The 21699-nt window shown below is 35.5% G+C and overlaps 1 protein-coding gene across 4 annotated transcripts in view; it reads left to right on the top strand.

The window, feature by feature from the left end:
• ATAD2B (ATPase family AAA domain containing 2B) overlaps window positions 1-21699 on the top strand; it is a 137828-nt gene that overhangs the window by 79457 nt on the left and 36672 nt on the right. For all 4 annotated transcript variants that reach the window (XM_037143416.2, XM_037143415.2, XM_037143414.2 and 1 more), the window contains exons 18-19: window positions 7390-7576; window positions 16942-17127. In XM_037143416.2, the coding sequence (XP_036999311.2) occupies window positions 7390-7576; window positions 16942-17127 (373 nt within the window). The remainder of the gene's footprint in view (window positions 1-7389; window positions 7577-16941; window positions 17128-21699) is intronic.

Here is a 21699-nt window from a genome sequence, read left to right as displayed (position 1 = left end):
GAGAGAGAGAGAGGGAAAAACATTGATGTGAGAAACATCGAACATTTGGCTCCTGTACACACCTTGACTGGGGATCAAATCCACAACCTAGGTATGTACCCTGAGTGGGAACTGAACCCATAGCCTTTTGGTATACAGAATGATGTTCCAACCAAATGAGCCAGCCATCCAGGACTAAGAATCCAGGATACTTTTATACCATTACCTGATTTAGAACTTAGAGGAAATTTTAAAAACTCTGGTTACTGTGTCAAAGGGTATATATACATTTAAAAACTTGATACAAGTTGTTAAATTGCCTTTAATAAGCTCTGTACTAGTTTTTAAAATTGATTTGATTTGGTTTGGCTTTGGGAAAGGTTGTACCAACTTCATTTTCATCACTAAAGTATGAGAGTATTATTTTTTTTATATCCTTGTCAATTCAGAGCACGGTTTGACCTTTTAAATCTTTAACAACCAAATATATGAAAATACCATCTTCATGTTTATTTGAATCATTCACTTGTTGTTTCACATATTAATTAATTAATTCAGTTATTTTGTCAAAGTGCCCATCATGTGCCAGACATTGTCCTATGTACGTACAATATATCAGTGAGCAAGATGGGCTATGGGTTCTCATTCAGCTTACATTTTAGATGGAGACAGACAGTAATGCAATAAATGTAATAGATAAAATGTTAGAAGACAAGGACTATGAACAAAATGTAGAGAATGCTAAGAGGTAAGGGAGTTCTTGGGAATAAGGTGAATTGCAGATATCTTGGTTATGCATTTTGGTATATATTTGACATAGTTGCCAAATTTAATTTTAGAAAATTATACTTTTCCCACCATCTACTAATAAAATGGGTATTAAAACTAATTTTTAATTTATCACTCTAACATGTAAAACCCATTTCTCATTATTTACATTTTCATAATTTTTCATCTGTTAATAACTACTAAATCTTTCTCAAGCCTAGATCACTCTTAAGCTTTAGACCCTGTTCAGCTGCCTATCTCCTTTTTGTGTGCCTTAGATCTTTTAGTATATACTGAACTGTGCCCCCCCTTCTCTTCCTGTGAATCCTATGAGCTGCCATTATTTTGGTTGTCCTAACTAGAAGTGGATGTCATCCTCAGCTTCCTCTTCTTCCCTTCTGTATCTAGTCAGGGACCACATCCTGACTAAATAAAATAAGAAACATCTTATGTGGGGGCCCGCAAAGTCCCCCTGTGTGCCATGGATGAAGGTGAAACTACCAAGACATGATCTGCTTGGGGAGGAGAGGTGGCCAATCTCTCAGAGGAGAAAAGCCAAGAGCCCCTTCTTCAATGGCTTTTGTTGGATTGTAATACACAGGAATACAGGTGGTAAGGATCAAACAGTAGATAACATTTCAAAGAAATCTGAGGGCTTAGTCTGAGTCAGTGTCTGTTGGGTAAGGGGGTTGCAAAAACTTTGGGAGACATACTCATTTCCTGCTTGGACCCTTATCATATGAATGAAAACACTCTTAGCAAAGCAGCCTTCACAGGACTTTGTGAATTCTTTCTTATGCCCAATCACCCTGGATTCCACTCTAGCTGGCAAGAGGCTGTACCACCTCCCCCATCATAGGTTTTTAGGCTTAAGTGGATTAGAGGCAGGAAGTGCTTCTCCCGGATGGAAATGGGTACTTGAGCTATGTCAGAGTAGCTGGGGGCAAGGTCCATCACTCCCTCTTTGTTGCAGCCCCCTGAGTCCTTCCATATGGCCTCCCAAGTGATCGTGTCTGGCTTAGGTTGCCCCCCCTCTGAGGGGTCTTACCCATCTCTGACTAACCGACCAAGCATTGAGGACTGGGGAGAAGCAGAATCAGTGCTTGCTGCCAGAGACAAGCTTTGTCTCCTTAGTGGCTTGCATTCCGGAGGTCTCTCACTCAGCCTTAGCCACGGGGGGCAGTTACAACTCCTGAAACCAGGCAGAGCAGTTCCCAACAATCTTAGGTTGTTCCTTCTCACCTGACACTACTTGTCTAGACTGTCATTAACATTTCATGCTTGGGTTATTACAGCAAACCACTAACTGGTCATATTTGTTCCTGTTTTGCCTTTTTTTCTTTTTTTTTTTATTTTATTTTTTAAAAAAATTTTTATTGATTATGCTGTTACAGTTGTTCTATTCCCCCCTTCATTCCCCTCCACCCTACCCCCCATCCCCACCATTACCCCCCCTTTAGTTTATGACCATGTGTCTCAATTCCTTTAGATTCTATATTTCCCATGCTATTCTTGCCCCCCCATCTATCTTCTATCTACTTCTATTTTCTATGCTACTTATTTTCTGTACCTTCTCCCCCCTTCTCTTCCTCCCACTCCCCTGTTGCTAACCCTCCTTGAGATCTTCATTTCTATGTTTCCACTCCTGATCTAGCTGTCCTTTTAGTTTGCTTTCGTTTTAGGTGTGGTTGTTAATAACTGTGAGTTTGTTGTCCTTTCACTGTTCATGTTTCTTTAACTTCTTTTTCTTAGATAAGTCCCTTTAACATTTCATATAATAAGGGCTTGGTGATGATGAACTCCTTGAATTTGATCTTATCTGAGAAGCACTTTATCTGTCCTTCCATTTTTAAATGAAAGTTTTGCTGGATAGAGCAATCTTGGATGTAGGTCTTTAGATTTCATGACTTGGAATACCTCTTTCCAGCCCCTTCTTGCCTGTAAGGTCTCTTTTGAGAAATCTGCTGACAGTCTGATGGGGACTCCTTTATAGGTGATTGTCCCCTTAGCTCTTGCTGCTTCTAGGATTCTCTCCTTCATTTTAATTTTGGCTAATGTAATTATGATGTGCCTTGGTGTGTTCCTTCTTGGGTCCAACTTCTTTGGTACTCTCTGAGCTTCTTGGATTTCCTGGAAGTCTATTTCCTTTGCCAGATTGGGGAAATTCTCCTTTATTATTTGTTCAAATAATTTTTCAACTGGTGGTTGTGCCTTTCCCCCTTCTGGTACCCCTATAATTCGGATGTTGGAGCGTTTAAAGATGTCCTGGAGGTTCCTAAGACTCTCCTCATTTCTTTGAATTCTTGCTTCTTGACTCTTTTCTGTTTGGCCATTATTTGCTTTCTTCTGGTCCACTCCATTGATCTGAGTCCGTTTCCTTTTCATTGCTATTGGTGTCCTGTGCAATTCCATTCATTTCAATTAGTTTCGCCTTCATATATTTGTCTAATTTGTCGGTATAATCAACCAGTTCTGTGAGGATCCTGATCACCAATGTTTTAAACTGTGTGTCTGTGAGTTTTGCTATTTCTTCGTCGCTTAGATTTATCTCTGGGGCTTTGAGGTCTTCCTGCGACATTTTTGGTCTGTTCTGGCCCTTTAAGTGTGAGAAGCGGCGCCTTGGATTCCCAGGTCGCTGGGTTGTGACGCTGTATGTGGGGGCGTGGTCAGAGCGGGGAAATGGCGGCCCCCTCTGCTGTTTCTCACAGCTGGGTGCGGAGGAGCAGCGCCTTAGGTGGTTCACCAGGTCCGGGCCACTCAGAGTCGCTGGGTTATGACGCTGTATGTGGAGGTGGGGTCAGAGCAGGGAAATGGCGGCGCCCTCCACTGCCGCTTGCCGTGGGGACCTGCCGGCCAGGTCCAACCGCCCACTCCCTCACCTGTCCACCCGCGCACAAATGCGCGACCTCAGTCAACACGCAGCCCCGCTGCCCCGCTGTCTCCCCCGCGGTCGCTCGCCTGGTTGCTCGCTCGGTCGCTCACTAGGTCCAACCCTGCGCCTGGATTCCGCGTCTGGATTCCGCGCCTGAGCCCGTCTGACCGAGACCTCCTGTGCAATCCCGCTTCACCAGCCGCTGGTTTCGCCCCTTACTGGTCAGGCTGAAGAATTTGTTGTTAACGGACTTCCGAAAAGTTCAATTTTCCGTGTTCTGGCTGTGTTTTCTGTTGCTAATATTTAGTTGTCTCTAAACTTGGTTGTGTGAGAAGGCACGGCACATCCACCTATGCCTCCATCTTGGCGGAAGTCCTCTGTTTTGCCTTTTTTTCAAAAGCCCTACCTGTACTGATATACTGAGCTAGAATTATCTTCTAAAAACATCGTTAGATGAACAGCTGTCATTCCCTCTGTATAAGCATCTTAATACTTTCTCATTGTCTTCAGTGAACATTCTAATTTTTAACATGGCTTAACAAAGTCCTTCATAGCCTTTCATAGTCAGATTCTCCTTTCTGCTTCCCTTCTGTAACTCCCCAGTACCTTTACTCTATTGCCCTAAAACCTTAAAAGAAGCTGGATATATGAGCTATATCTGTTAGACCAGAGGACCAAGGCCTTTTTAGCCACTGGTGCTTTGTACATCCTGTTTTTATTTCTTGGAATTTATCTTCTCTGCCTCCAGTCTGCTGGGTTTATGTTTCAGTAACACTGTTCCATGAAAGCCTTCTATGAGTTTGTAGTTGGAGTTTCTCATAGACCCTACACTTAAACAGTGCTGCTTATTAAGTACACTGTATTACAGTAGTTTGTATAATACTACTCCTTTTTTCACTAAATATCATTCAGTTATGATCTCTGATAAAAGTGGTATTTTTGGATTACTAGGGCCAAGGCATTCAGCATAGGAAGCATTCTACAGTTGTTGAATGAATGAACCTTTTGAAAAATGTTATCTATTGATATCTTTTCTTTAAATTGCTGCTTATGTCTTTTCCCCTTGAAGGTATTTTTTTGTTAACACTGTGCACATCAGCTTTTTATGCAGGGAAAATTTCTGGTCTCATTTGGTTGTTTGCCATTTGGTTAAGGTTGTAATTTTTGAGTCAGAAAAGTTTAGAGATTTTTATGAATTAAATAAATGAATTTTTTCATATTTATTTCTGTGTTAGAATTAATTTTACTTGTTTTTCAAAATGAAGATCTGAGTCCTCTCTATTTTGTTTTCAAATTAGAAGAGAAAGTTTATTTAGAAAGAGGGGGAAGGAAAAGGAGCAGACATGCTCTTAAGAGAGAGCACGTTCTGGGTCCTTCTTGAGGGTTTTAAAGGCTGGGAGCTTAGGAGAGGTCTGGAAGGATTTCAATAGAATATTCATCAGCTTTATGCTGATGTGCCAAAATGAGATTATTTCCCTTGACTTTATCCATCCTTGGGTATACTTGGCATTAATTGGTTTTCTGTCATCTATATCCTGAGTAGGGTGATATAAGCTATTTACCCTTTGGTTGGGAGAAGTGTAAACTATTCTAAGTGTTCTTGATTAGGGAAGATAGGATTTTGTAATTTACTAGGTGTATGTACTGTTTGGCCATTTAGCTATCTCAGTTTCCCTGTTTCACTTGTCCTGGCTCTCCGGCTTGTCTCATTTTCCCGTCAGAGGCTTCCATCTCTGAAATCTTTTAGGGATGATGAGGGGGACAGTCAGTCTTCAGTAACTGCTTCCTGCTGACAAGTATGTGGTCCCTGCTTGATCTAAGGGAGCCATGGAAATGAGAATCTGAGACTGAAACTAAGAGGCTATTACTGATTCTTCCAAAGTAGGGGTGGGCTGGAATCCCCAGAGCATCCTCATTTTGAAATAAATTGTATTAAGAAGTTGGTAGCTGCTCCTGAGAGGGAGAGCACTGAGAGGAAGAACATGTTGAATCTCCCTATTTTAAACATTTATTTTATAATTCATCCCTGTTACATTTATTTTTTATGCTTTATTTCAGTTTTTATGCTTTGTTTTCTGGGTTGCCTATTATCTTCCATTGATCTGCATTTCTTTTTTTAATGTATTCTACATTCTATTTTGTTCTTCTGGTCTATAATGTTTCCGTTAAAGTAGAAGACATCTTAACGTGATGATGCCTAGGCTTTGTGATTGTATGGATCTGCACGAGAAATTGAAATCAGTTGAACAGTCTTATACATGACCTCTCTGAGTCTTGGTTTCTTCATATGTTTAATAGGTGGAAACTATATATTTCATAGAATTGTTAAGAAAGTAAAACAAGATGTTTTTATGAAGTGCTTATTCCTAAAACAGTTTTAAATATTCTGAGATTGGAGCTAACATATTTTTTCAAAATTTTCTTGATTATTCTTTTAGATAATGTTGTGTATAAGTTTTAAATCTCCCTCTCTCAGATTCTTTTGGGATTTTGATTTGAAATTTTAAATGTATAAAATAAAATATTATAAAATATATATATTTATTTAACTTTAGTTAACTATAAAGGCATCAGAAAGAATTGACTTGTTTATAGTCAGGCTCATATTATGTCCTCTACAGTTTTATACTTTCTTTAATATTTGTTCTTTTGCTGTTTGTATTTTTGCAGTTATAAATAGGATCTTCTTTCCTTTTTTATATAGGTTCTTGATGGTGTTTTGGAAGTCTTTGATTTCTCTATTTCCATTTTTTTTAAGTAGTGTTGGTTTTTTAAAAAGTTTATTTATTTATTTTTAGAGAGAAGGGAAGGGAAGGAGAAAGAAAGCGAGAGAAACATTGATGTGTGGTTGCCTCTCGTGCCACTCCTACTGAGGACCTGGCCTGCAACCCAGGCATGTGCCCTGACTGGGAGTCAACCCTTTGGTTTGCAGGCCCTCACTCAATCCACTGAGCTACACCAGCCAGGGCTCTATTTCCATTTTTTGTCTTAGTATGTTGCTGGTAGAGTTTGACAGTTACTAGGTCATTCTCTTAGACTTTCTAGTGTATAATCATCCTTTACAGGTAGCATTGTTTTCCCTATTTCTTTCCATTAATTCTATTTATTTGCTTTATTCTTATCTCACTGCTTAGAATTCTATCAGTTATCTATAGTGATCATATATAAAATTTATTTCATTTATTTGAGTTTCATCAGTATATATTTCTTACATTTACCTTCTCTGGTGTAGGGGGTTAAATGTCATGTATTAGGGCAAAAACAGGTTTTACTGGCCTAAAAGAAAATTTGCTGCCACTGAAAAATTCTTACATTTTTTTCTATTTAAAAAAATTATGGTTTAAAATACATGAAATTTAACATTTTAACCATTTTTTTAAAAAAGTGCTACATTTTGGGTATTCTTCAGATGTACCTTTTTATTGGAGAAGTGGGATTCTTAACATTTGACCATGGATAATTATTGATAATAACTGACTCACACTTAGTGATTGAAGCATTTTCCAAGTTCACGTATGTGGTATGATACCCACATATTTTTACTTCTTTAGAAGAGATTTTTATACTTTTGTATCTTAGTTATTAATATGGTAAGAGAAATCAGTATTTTAAAGCTGATTAATGAAAAGGGATTCACTGTACTTAATCAGATATTCTATTAATTTGGACTTAGTTACATTCTTTTAATATAACTGTCTTGCCTAATACTTCATATTCGTCTTCAGACTGTATGGTTTCAAAATAATTATTATGTCTTATATGTATTACAGGTCACCATATCATCAGCCAACCTCTTATAGACCAAGACTATTGCTGTCTGGAGAACGAGGCTCAGGTCAAACTTCTCACCTTGCTCCAGCACTTTTGCATACTCTAGAAAAGTTCTCTGTGCACAGACTAGATCTCCCAGCACTTTATTCAGTTAGTGCCAAAACACCTGAAGAATCATGTGCACAGGTAGGTTTGTACCATATCACAGCACTTCCCCCTTTCTTATTGTTTATGTCTCTGAAGTATTTATATATACAATTCTTTCAAAGAACAATATTATGAATAATAACTTTTTATTGCTGATTTGTTAACATAATACTAAGTCAGAGGATCCTTTTGATATGTAACATTTTCCAAAGTGAGCTGATTGTTTTTATTATGATACTTCATTCATTTATGAATTTTGATATCCTATTTCTTATATTAAAGTTTAATTAAACAGTGGAAAGGGGGCTTCTTTGTCTTTTTCTGACTTTTTTCAAAGCTGGGGTTTCAGAGCCTTTCTCGACTTCTCTCTGTACTGAGAGCCTTATTATAGGAAGGGAAAAGATATCCAGTTTGAGATGCCAGGACTTAAAATTTATATAGAAATATGATATCACTTTAAAATTATATCTAATAGTGTTAATAGTGAAAATATGTTTGATGTTTTATTTTTGATGTTTGATATTTGCTTGTTGTGAAGCAAAGTTGTAGTGAGGTATTTATATTTCCTGAGGTTTTAATATATAGCTGTGAATTTATTTTAAGTTTGTCATGTGGTAGCTAGAGGTTAGGGGTATACGTTTTTTGAGCCAAGGGATCGCGTCTTCACTATTTCTGTGTCTGTGACGTAGTGCCCAGCTTCTAGTACGTGCTCACTGAATGTTTGAATACTGTTTCTTAAAAATAAATTAGAATGTCATTTTTTACTTTGATATATATCCTACTTAAATACTTAGTACATATTTATATACTATGTTATTGAAAACCATTCTCCACTTTGTAGCAAGAAATATATTTTAAACGTTTAAAAATATTTTTCAAAAAGTTCATAGTTTGATTTCATCTCACTTTTACTTAAGTTCTTTGGGTACGAACATCCTAACAGCACTTTGCTACTTATAAAGCTCTATTTAAAGGAGTTCTTTCCCCAAAACCCATGTACTTAATTAAAAAAAAAAACCCTATATACCAGTAACTTGCTCTAATTTTTATACATTCAATTCATTCTTGCTGTGTTTTCCAATAATGTTGATTTATATGTTTGCTTATATATTTCCTATTTAGTGAGGCAAAGTTTGTATGCAAGTGAGACAATTACTCAGAACCATTTAAAATAAATCCAAGTGGTTTTATTTACAGGAAAATATAAATTAACAAAATTGACCCCAGAGGACAGAGAACCTAGACACATAAGACACTAGCTGTGGAAGAAGAAACTTAGTGTTAAAAAAGGCACTAAATTCAGATAGTTTCAGAGGTGAATTCTTTTAATCTTAAACGATAAGATGATTTTGATGTTATTTAAACTGTTCCAAAGCATAGAAAAAGAAGGGAAAGCTGTAAAATCAACAAAAACAATAATGATAAACTTCTGAAAGAAATACAAAGAAAACTGTAGACTAATCTCATGCAGACTGTAGTCATAAAGTAAATATTACAAATGGAATTTAGTAGCACATGAACAGAGTAATATAATATACCATTATTAAGGGTTGCAAAACTGATTCATTTAGACATTGAGAGATAACATCGGAATGGACACATTGAAGTTATAATTATTTGTGAAATGATTGGAAAACTTTATCAACTGAAAAAACTATTAGGGACAATAAGAGAATTCTGTAAGATGGACACTGTCAAAGTTAATGTTTTAAAATCAATAGTATTCTTTTATATAAACAATAACAAGTTAGAAATATAATGGAAGAAGAGGTCCCATTTAAAATAGCAACTAAGTTTACCTAGAAATTAACTTAAACAGTTAATTTGCAGGGTCTAAAAGAAGAAATCTAAAAAATTCATTTGAGGAGGACAGTTGAAATAATGAAAGACACTCTCTATTTTTAATTATATACTACAATTCAAAATGTGACCTTAAATTGCACAGATAAAAATCTCAGCTACTTTGCTGATTGGTTGTGGCCTCGGACAAGTTGCTTAACTTCTTTGAACCTTAATTTGGTCATCTATAAAATGAAAATAATGATACCACCTAAGTTGAGATAGTTTTTTTTGTTGTTGGGGGGGCGGTGTTGTGATTATTAAAATAAGCTTATTCAGCCCTGGCTGGTGTGGTTTAGTGGATTGAATGCTGGCTTATGAACCAAAGGGTGGCTGGTTCGATTCCTAGTTGGGGCACATGCTGGGCTGTGGGCCAGGTCCACAGTCAGGGGTGCATGAGAGGCAACTGCACACTGATGTTTCTCTCTCCCTCTTGCTCCCTCCCTTCCCCTCTCTAAAAAATGAATAAATAAAATGTTAAAATAAAATAAGCTTATTCAATAAGCTTGGCATGCAGTACCCAACTAGCTCCTCTCACAACTAATGGCTGGTCAGACTCAAAATTGGAAAGCTGAGTTCTTTTCTAACTTAATTTATAAATTAAGTGCAATCTGAATGATAATTCCTCCCAAATTTAAGAGAAGTTTAAGAAGGACTTTGTGTTTCTTGTAGATAATAAACAATGAGCATTGCATGGCGAATTCAAGAGGAAAAAGTGTAGTGAGGGAGCCCTGGTAGGATTTAAGAGATGTAATAGAACTAGAGTAATGAAGAATTTGTACCTGTGCAGGGATAGACAAAGTAATAAAACAAAAGAGATAATTCTGTTAGGCCTGTATAGAAATGAGAATTTAGTATCTGATGAGGATGATGAGGAGGAGGATGAAAGTTCCTATCAGTAGATAGAGTAGATGGATTATTTAGTAAGTGGTCTTGGAAAAACTGGCTGGCTCAATGAGGGGAAAAGAAAAAACCAAACCAAACTAGGTTTCCTGCATTTTTCTGTGTCCCAGAAACAAATCTAGATTGGCAATGGAAATACAAATGGCACAGACTTAAAAGTGTTAGGAGAATTCACAGGGTCAGTACATTTATTATCTTGGAGATGAGAAAATAATTTCTAAGCAATGAACAAAATCCAGAAAGCATTAAGATAGGATCAAATTTTAATTTATGCAATTTTAAATTACACATGGCAAAAAACATTGTTTAAATAAAATTAATAGTCATACCCTGGTAAAAAGTGTATTTGTAACACACATGTCAAGGACAATTTTCCTAAATATAAAAAAAATGTCTATGTCAGTAAGAAGAAATAGTAACTATCTAATATGAAAACTGGCAAAATAGGAGCATGACATTTAGGGAAAAAAACAAGTTTTAAATCAGTCTATCTAAGTACAGTCTTCTTTGTGTTAAAAAAAGTTAAACATTTTATATTCATGCTTATATATAAGCGGAAATTTTATCTAAGAATGTCCCCCCAAAAGCCTATTAATAATCATTGCTTTGGCTTGGGGGAAGGGATTTGGAGGATTGGAGAAATAGATAAACTTTGTCATTTTAGTTTATACTCTGCTGTACTGTTTGGAATAGTTTTTTTCTTGTTACATGTATATTTGATAGTACCAAGCAAAATAAAGATAGAATCATGTTGAAAGAGGAACATTTTCAAACTGAGAAGCTATTCTGTCATTGTTTTTTATGGCTAATATGTGCACATATTCCCACATTACTGGCTTAGTTAGGTAAGGAACTACTTAGGAGGCATTGTAGCAAACTGTGTGTTGATGTTACTGGGATCCTAGAATTTTTTCTTGTTTCCTAGTTGGATCATTGGGCTGAACTTGCATTCTAACTGTATACTCCTTGGTCTCTTCCAAATTTCTGGGCTTTTACTACTTTTTTTGCTCATGTGAGTGGAGAGGATGGTAAGAGGTGTCACTTCGTAGTAAAAAACAGCAAAAGCCCACCATTTATTGTTTTGGTTGCGTTGCACTGAATCTAATACAGGAAGAAGTCTTCTCTGCTTTCACCTATAAGCATCTGGGTTAGAAGTAGAATTTAGAGCTTTTTCTTTAGTGACCACCACCTGGATGTCCAGTCTTCAGAGGAACTGAGTCAGAATTTTGTAGTCATGGTAACTGAAGTTCAGACTTCCTCTGAGCACTGGCCAGAGACCAGTTGAACTGTCCTGGTTAATCTCCGTTTGTATCTTTTTTTAAAAAAAGAATTTATTGATTTGAGAGAGATAGAGAAACACTGATTTGTTGTTCCACTTATTTATGCATTTGTTGGTTGGTTCTTGTATGTGCCCTGACCGAGGAGTGAGTCTTCATGTATTGGGACAGTGTGCTAACCAACTGTGAGCTACCTGGCCAGGGCTGACTATTTGTATCTTAAGTGCATATTTAAAATTATTTAAAATTCATGAAGATAATACTGTCTCTCTTTAAAAACTTTAAAAAGAGGCTATTATATAATGAAACCAAGGAACTTATTCTTAATTTGTAGACCTTGGCATGCCTGGGTATAAGTAGGTATAAGAGTTCTAGGGAAGAAAGTGCATGAGTCAGGTGCTGCAATGCTGGGGAGATTAAAAACCCATCTACACTTGTATTTTTTTCTTTCTTTTCTTTTTTGGGGGGGCTAGTCCTCGTATAGGCAAGATCATCTCGAAATAGATGTGGAACATAAGGATTCAGTCTGTGGCAAATTATTATCCTGTGCTCTTCTCTTTTCCTGGTCTCTAAGATACTTAATGTAAATTAAAATTGGTTACTAAATTCCGTAACATGAACATGAAAGGTTATCTTAAAGGGAAGAAGTCCTACATCACCTTTAAAAAGGCTGTATTGATATGTGAGATAAGATGGAAAGGGGAAAGAACACTATTTGATATTTCTTTATACTATGGGAATTATGTTTAATTCTCTTTCTATTCTTTAAAATATATCTACACACAAGCATATTTATAACAAAAGTTCCTTCTCTCCTTCTGACTGCTTCAGCTATTGATTAATAATTTTGATTAGTTAAAAAATGGTAGAGGAGTTAGTATCTGCTGTAGGATTTTCTCATTGTTTCTTAAGATTTAGTGAACATGAGAATTTTCTGGGGGTGCTTATTAATGTTTCTGATTCCCTGGCTCCACACCCATAGATTCTGATTCATTAAATTTGGGGTGAGCCCTAGGAATCCATACTTGAAATATCCCATGTGTTACCATTTCTAGGTCTTCAGTAGATCCCTCTTTGAAATGTAGTACATTTGCTGATCACTGGACACTAGCTAGACATTTATTACTGAAGCAATTGCCAGAGTTCATAAAGTAGTTGTGTGTGTGTATGTGTGTGTAAGTACATGTTACTGAGCATTTCTTAGTCCTCCAAAAACTCTGGAAGGAGAATGGAAAACCCCAGTGTAGGCTGGAAGATTATAGTTTTCTCATTAATTTCACAATTGATAAGTGAGCCCTACAACAAGGCCAGAGATGTTAGTATCCATAGTAAAATATTTATCTGTATTAACACTCTTAAAAACAGTAATAACTGTGATTTCCCTTTTCTGACATCTTCAAATGTATTTTTTTCTGTTGTTTCTTTTGTTGACTTAGGCAAAAAGTGATTGAGTGTGCTATATTTTATCTTTTTCATTAATACAGAAGTATGATTGAATTGATAAATTTATATGGCCCGTCAAAGCTTTGGAATTTGGGTCTTATATGATGTTACGAATAATTTTAAATGGTCAGTAAGGTATTTTTTTGTGAAATTTTTAGTATTTTTTTCTCAGAAGGAAAATGTGTCTGGAAATGTTCAGAGGAAATCCTTTTTGACTGAGTAGCATTAAGGCACTAATAGACTTACCGACGTGTTTACTTTGGACTCTCACGTTTGTGCACAAGGGTCTCCAGATTCCTCCCAGCAGTCTGTGTGTACTTTGTATAATCTTGTGTTTGTGGGGCTGGTTTTCTGTGTTTTACCATGGTGACCATAGCAGTCCAGAGTATACCACATTTATGAAAATTCTTGAAGTTCTTAGGTAATGAAAATATCAGAAAAGAAAATTGGGTGATTTAATTTTTCTAACAAGTTGATTTGTATTACAACCATTATTCAGAAATCCTAGTATAGTTATGTTTTCTAACAGGCTGGTTTTATATTCTGGTAAAGAAACTGGGCACTTTATTTCTTCATTCCTGAATCTTCATATCCCAGACAGTGCCTTCTTTTCACAGAGTTGCTCTATAAATATTAGGTAAATGGAATATAAATGGGGTAAAATGATATATATGGAATAAAGATAGCAGCAATATAGGTATTTCTTGTAATATTCTGTGATAACATGGTGTAAGGAATTAAATTTATTGTAATGGTGCTTTTAAATTTTTATAAAAATTAAGAATATTTTAGCCTCCAAGACTTTTGTTTTACTTAGATTTTATAAATTTATCACATTCATAATACCATAACGTGATCAAGACAAATTGCGGAAGTTTATTAATGACAAAAGTAGTTTTTCTCTTTTTCATATAGTCCCTTTTAGGAAAGTGAAAGCTGTATTGGCCCGGAGCTTTCTGCTTCATTCACATCTGTTTAATTGTTCTAGTCTTCCGGTTCTGAAGAAAATGGCATGCCCTGTATATTCTTAATTTTTAAAATATAGTAAAATTTTATTCCCTGAACATTTTAATTTGGCAGCTAAAGAAATGACTTGAGAAAGTTCAGCTTTTGAGATGACAAAGACTCTTGTAAATAAATATAGGTGCAGTTTATGTTTTTAGTGTTTCCTTACATGGGTACTTCTAACATCAGTGGCCTGATTTTTGCCTTTCAGTCTTCAATATTCATAGGGAGTATTTTATGATTTTTTAAAGAATAAAGAAACAAAAATATGTTATATAAGGAACCATGATATCTGGGGCAAGAAGAGGCCAGAAGGAAACAGAGTATATTGTTTAAAGAATCAAAATGAACAGTTCCCGTACACTGATGTTTGTTCATTTCATTTGTGCAAGAGTGCTGGTCATGTCAGAGGTGTTTTGAAACGGTTGGTTCAGTAATTTGGCCTACTGTCTTTTTTTCTCTATAACAGTTTTTCTGTTTTCTACTACACCTTGCACATCCACCAATCCAAGACAGCCTGTAGGTGAGTATTTTTCTAGTTATCAAATGGCATCACTTGTTCCCAAGACAGTTGCCGCTTCACTAAAACTAGGCTTTATTTTTCTACTTGGAATTATCTGTTTAATTGATTTCACAGAATGTATCTTATTCCACAACTTTAAAAGTTACCAGCAAACTGCTGAAGAGTTGTTTTTACATTATAGAAAAATCACAGTAGGTTTAAACTTTTTTCTGAAATTTTAAATACTATTCTTGGACTTGACTTTTTGAATTTGCATTATGAAAACTGGAGAATTAGAACAGGTTGACCTTGACCATATATTTACAGAGAACATGAAAGTTTAATACTCTGAGATACCATCAAGTAAGGAATTTAAAAGAAAACTTGTTTTAGTGGTGCTTTTAATTTTTTCTAGAAGTTAAGGATGTTTTTCCTCCAAAGGCTTAGGAGAAAAACTGAAAAACCCTCAACTCTTTTATAGTTGCTGATGCTTATATATATATATATATATATATATATATATATATATATATATATATATATCAATCTTGCAAATGAGTTTAAATCACCTACAGTACAGCATCATTTAACTTTTCTGGCTCTGTAAGGTTTTTATTCTCACTTAACCTGTGTTGCTTTGCTCAAACTCTTTGATACTGGTTAGCAGCTAGATGTTCTCAACACATATTTTGAGAAAACTTAACCTACAAGTTAAATGAAAGGCAAATTTTTGTTTTTTAAGAAGGCGTGGGCTTCTTTTCCTGTGCACGTGGTAACTTGCATGACTAAATTAGGTGGTTAGTTTTGTGAGGTTTCTCAGTGAGCTGGGTAGCTCGTTAGTCTTCTCCTATAACCACCTTTCTCTCCCTGCTGACTCTCCCTAGTTTTACCAGCATGGAGTGGGAGCTAGAAGGCGACAGAAGGTGTCAGTCACTGTCTTCCACACGCCATGCCTGACTTGGGTGGCATGTAGCATATATATTTTTTAATCAAATGCCTCACTTGCCTTTGTGCTGCTGTGTGGTTCCTTCGTTTTGCCGATATTTATGCTTGTTTTTCTCTTATGAATCTTCTACAAGAGCTTTGGAAAACAATAATCCTTGGATTTTCAAGATCCAGGATAAGAGGGTGCATGTTTGCAGAAAAGGTCAAAATTTGAGTCCTGAAGGAGTTGTACTGTACAACTGTTCTGGATTGGTGGATATGCAAATGTTAAAGGAAGGGAAGGAGCAAATATTACTTTTGATGTGAGTGATCATAACATGTACATTTCCAGTTTGGGGGAAAGATTTTATTTGAGCATCTTCCATGTGGTTCATTATTAAATTGGCAATATATTTTATTTTACACAGAAGGTTTAAAGCTGTATAAAATGTAATATTTGAAAAGTTCATGCAACTGGTAGGCTTTCTCATAAAGAAAAATAATTCTTTGAATTATTAGAAATGTTTCTGTTAATCCTAATCATTTAAAATATTAAATTCTTATTTTTTGTCTTGCACATTATACAGGGTAATTGAGACATGCATTTTAAAATAAGGAAAAATAGAGAATTTTAGATATAGAATTCTCAAAATGAAGGAAGATAGATTTTTACACTTATTTCTACATATGTTAAAAGTCTTAAAGAGATGTCATGTTATCCTGTGAGAATTTATTGATGTGCTGTTGAGCTATTATTGACATGTATGTAAAGGGCAGTAGTTTTGCTTGGTAGCTTACTGATAGCCAACCTGTTCCTTATTGGTGTGTGTTGGCAGAGTGCGGCCGAAGCTATGGTTAGGATTCTTTTTACCTAAGACCTGAGGAAATTTTATTTTGTATCTTCTGACGGTACGGTATCTCAGAGCTTTTTGCTAATATATTTATTGCTCTTTAGAGATGTAAGGGTATTTTGTGACAGTTTTGAATTGAAGATCGAGTTAAGGTAGTGGGAGGTAAAGAAGTGGTTCAGCAGGTAGTTCATTAATTTTGAGTCTAGGGTGGTACATTTTGTTTAAAATGTTTATTTCATATGTTTAGTGATTTTAGGCAATGTGCACAAACATGTAAACTATGTCTTCCTTTTCTTTGTGCTTACTGATACCACTCTGACATGGATGACACACAAGTGCATACTTCTCTCTTCGTTTGCAGCATATTTTATAGTGGTATTCTGCTTTACCTTTACATGAGAGATAAGTGGACCAATCTGATGCCTTTGTACTACTAATATGTACTGAGTAGGAATAATAAAATAGTAAAATATACTTTAGGTAGGTAAAGGGTAGATAGGAGCTGTATGTAAGGCTCGTGCATCGTATCTTGCACAACTTAAATATTTAGGCTGAAAATAATTACCATAACAAGTCTGACCCATTTCATGTATTTGGGGCATACTGGGTAGACTTTAGAATAATATCGACTTGAATTTTTAATTCCAATTCTTTTCTTAGATTTTTCGTGAAGCTCGAAGAACAGTACCTAGTATTGTTTACATGCCTCACATTGGTGATTGGTGGGAAGCTGTCAGTGAAACTGTGAGAGCAACTTTTCTAACTTTGCTACAAGATATACCATCATTTTCACCTATATTCTTACTGTCTACCTCTGAAACCATGTACAGTGAACTGCCTGAAGAGGTAAGAACTGATTGAATGTTTATTATATTGTTTTAAAATAGTTGACCTTGTAAATTTGACACATTTTAATTACCATGAAATCAGTAGTGTCATGATTCATGCCTTAATTGTACCACTTATTAGCTGTGTGACTTCAGCAAGTTTGTTTCTTTTTTGGTATAACAATGATATATATTCCTCACTGTTGTTGTGGAGATTGAGATAATTCATGCTTAGACCAGAACTCAGTATGTACGTATGTCTACAGCAACTACTAAGAAGATTTTAGCTCTGTCATCATCAGTTCCATCATAATTATCCTTCTCATCCTCATTGGTTAGCTTATTTGGTTGGATTTGACATTTCAGCTTCTTCATTGACATCATCATGCTAAGCTGAACGTTGTTATTATGGTGTATATTTTTAAAATCTGATATTTAGCTTTTGAGTTCAAATTCAACTCATATTTAATATATTAAAATCAAAGGTAAAATCACAATTTGTTTTAGAAACAATATGGTCAACTCATGTGAATGAAATTGATTTTTTAAAAATTATTTTAATACTTTGAGATTACTAGATTTTGAAATATTTTCCTTGACAAATATTTTGCCCAGAAAACACAGTTCCTATACAAGATTTGCATGTTGCCCTGACTGGTGTGGCTCAGTGGGTTGGGCATCATCCTGTAAACCAAGAAGTCACCGGTTAGATTTCCAGGTCAGGGCACATGCCTGGGTTGCAGGCTAAGCCCCTGGCTGGGGCATGCAAGAAGTAACCAATTGATGTTTCTTTCCCTCTCTCCCTCCCTTCCCTTTTCTGTAAGAAAATCTTTTAAAAAAATTTACATATTTTAAATGCTATAATATAAATATTGATTATGTAGAATTTTATGATTAAGGTATTTGTTTACTGAGTTTTTAAATTCTGTGTCAGTGCTTTTTAGTAATCTTATTGAAGTGGGTTTGTACAACTTACTGCTCTTATAAGAAAGTATATTAAATGTTGAAATTCATTTTTGGTTATTCAGACTCTAAAATTTGGAGACAATTAATGTTTTTTATCACAGGTGGCAGTATGTTCAGTAGAATGCTATATGTAATAAGAGAAAAACCAAGGTATTGAAATACTAGTCTTTCGATCTTGGATAAGTTTGAACCTAGAATAACTTCAGTTTCCTCATTTATGAAATGTAGACAATAACAGGCTTGTTGGTGTGAAATAGTATATGTGAATCTATTTTGGAAATCACAGAGCTATAAAATTATTGGTATTTTATTAGTATTATAAAGTAAGAATGTACTTGAAATTGGTTTGGAAGAATGGACAACCTGAAAATAACTTAGGGGCTACGTTTTAAATTTAGATTTTCACTGTCAATTAGTTTTATTATCAGTTTATAAGAGATAAAGAATATTTGGAATATTAATGGTTCTGATTAGGAACATGTAATTACCTGAAGTTTCCCTTACATTATTTGAAAAATTTGTAAATAAAAGTCTCATGAACCCATTTTCTTGATATAGCAATTTAAATTTTGTCTACTCCTGTTGTCTATTTGCATATGTGATTTTATTGTTTAATTTTTTAGAGTTCACATTACATCATGCACATTTTCAATATTGCTGTATTGTCATAATTTTAATTTTTATTGTTTGCCAATATCCTTAATTAGTAGCTAAAATACTAGACATTTTTAGCATTAAATCTTGAAATTTTAGCTCTTTTTTTCTTTTTGTCATCTGTATTCTTTGCCCTTATTAACCAAGTAGCTATCATTGATGTCCACATTTGTGGGGTGAAGATTATTAGAATTGTTTTAGACTACTGATGACATGTTTCTTACTAATTGCTCTTAGGCCTCAAGCTTTAATTTAAATTGAACCATTAGAATGACTTGATTTGTGTAGGTCACAAACTGAGATCAAAAAAGGATTAATCACCATAGGACTAACGTGTTTTTAGGAATATTAATATTAGGAAAATTGCTTTCTCTGTGTGAGACAAAGTGACAGCCTTAACTCTTAGAGCCCCTTTAACATTCTCTTGTAAATGTTTCTTTGTATACATATTTCTCCTAATCCAGTAGTCCCCAAAGTAAATTTGTACTCAGGACAATGCATTGGTATATTCATTTTATTTTTCAAATGTTTCATGTGTATATGTTTTATAATAGAAATAAATTTAGTGGAATAGTGTATTTAAATAAGTATGCAAATATTTGAATATTTTCAAATAGGGAACTTTAAATCAAAACCAAAATGAGATACCACTTTATACCCTTTAGGATGGCTATTATCATAAGAACAGTAATATGTTGGACAGGATGTAAGGAAATTGGAATCCTTGTGCATTGCTAGTAGGAATGTAAAATTGTGCAGACTGTCGAAAATAAATGATATGGTGATTTAAAAATATTAAATAAAATTATCATACGATCCAACAATTCCACTTCTGGGTATATACCCAAAAGAAGTGAAAGCAAGGATTCGAACAGATACTGCCACAGCCACATTCATAGTAGTATTCTTCAAATAGCCAAAAGGTAGAAACAGTAAAAGTGTTCATTGACAGATGAAGGGCTAAACAAAATATGGCATATACTTACAGAATAACATTATTTAGCTTTTAAAAGGAAGGACTTTTTAAAATTTTATTTAGTTATTTTTCAAGTACAGTTTTTTGTCTATTTCTCCTGTCCCAGCCCCCCCCCCCCCGTGCTCCCCACCTCCCTCCTATTTCCTGCCCCCCAGTCCTCATCCCTGTGTCCTTCATACTTGTTCCTCCAAATCCCTCCCCCTTTTCCCCCTTAAATTCCCTTCCCTCTCCCCTCTGGTCACTGTCCCCTTGTTCTCTATTTCAGTGTCTTTGTTTTTATTCTGCTTGCTTGTTTGTTTTGTTGTTTAGCTTCCTGTTAAAGGTGAGATCATATGGTATTTGTCTTTCAACACCTGGCCTATTTCACTCAGCATAATGCTTTCCAGTTCCATCCATGTTGTTGCAAAGGGTAGTAGCTCCTTCTTTCTCTCTGCTGCATAGAATTCCATTGTGTATATGCACCACAATTTTTTGATCCATTCATTTACTGACGAGCACCTAGGTTGCTTCCAACTCTTGGCTATTGTAAATTGTGCTGCTATGAACACTGGGGTGCATAGGTTCTTTGAAATTGATGTTTTAAAATTCTTAGGATATAACATTTTGACACATGCTACTTGCATAAACCTTGAATACATTATGGTAGGTGAATTAAGCTAATTCACAGAATGACAAATACATGATTCTTCTTTAAGGAGGTTCCTGAGTAGTCAGAATCATAGAGATAGAAGTAGGGTGGTGGTTGCCAGTGGCTAGGGAAGAGGAGACTGTGGAGAGGTGGTGCTCAGTGGGCACAGAGGTTCAGTCCGGGAACATGAAAATGTTCTGGAGCTGGATGGTAGTTATGGTTGCACAAAGTGTGAATCTACTTAATGCCACAGGCTGGACAATTAAAATTGGTTAAAACAGCCCTGGCTGGTGTAGCTCAGTGGATTGAGCGCAGGCCTGCAAACCAGAAGATCGAGGTTCAAGTCCCAGTCAGGTCACATGCCTGGGTTGAAGGCCAGTTCCCAGAGGGGACTCACGAGAGGCAACTATACATTGGTATTTCTCTCCCTCTCTTCTTCCCTTCCCCTCTAAAGATAAATAAATAAAATATTTTTTTAAATTGGTTAAAACAGCAACTTTTATGTTCTGACTATTTACCACAATTAATTTAAAAAGGAAGACTGCAAATTTAAAAATGGGCTAAAGATTTGGATAGACATTTCACCAGAGTATTTGTACTCTCAGGCTAATAAGCATGGAAATAGGGATAACCAATGATATCCCTATCATTAGTTATTTAGGGATAAGTTACCACTGTACAACCACTAGAATAGTTATAACAAAAAATATAGATAATACCAAGTGCTGACAAGGATGTAGAGAAATTGGAGTCTTTGTATATTGCTGGTGGAATTGTAAAATGTTGCTGCTGCTCTGGAAAATTTGGCAATTCTTAAAATGTTAGACAAAATTTACTGTATCACTCAGTATTTCTACTCCTAGGTAACTACACAAGAGAAACATAAACATATGGGCACACAAAGAGTTGTATGCAAATGTTCCTACTAGTTATTCATTATAGTGGAAACAACTCAAGTATTTACTAATTGGTGCATGATAAAACAAAATGTTGTAAATACACGTGGTGAAATACTGTTCAGCAAGAAATTAATAAACTACTGATAGAGTCAACAGGGTGAATGAACCACAGTATATTATGCTGAATGAGAGAAGCTGGACACAAAAGACTACCAGTTGTATGGTATACAATTTCTAGAAGAGGCAAATCTCCAAAGACAGAGAGATCACGGATTGTCAGGCTGGGAGTCTTGAGCGTGAGTGGGGATTAACTGCAAATGGGCACAAGAGAAGATTTTGGAGGCGAGGGAAGTGTTCTAAAACTGACTTGGGATGGTCGCACAACTGAATTCATTTCCTAAAAATCATTGAGTTTGAAAATATTAAACGAGAGATATTAGAAGGTATGCTTGAGTGTATCTGGGAAAG

Source organism: Artibeus jamaicensis, unplaced genomic scaffold (genome assembly GCF_021234435.1).
Source record: "Artibeus jamaicensis isolate MK-2021 breed Jamaican fruit bat unplaced genomic scaffold, CSHL_Jam_final contig_465, whole genome shotgun sequence".
Classification (NCBI taxonomy): Eukaryota; Metazoa; Chordata; class Mammalia; order Chiroptera; family Phyllostomidae; genus Artibeus; species Artibeus jamaicensis.
Note: the sequence above shows the minus strand (reverse complement) of the source record. Positions and strands in the feature narration are given on the sequence as shown.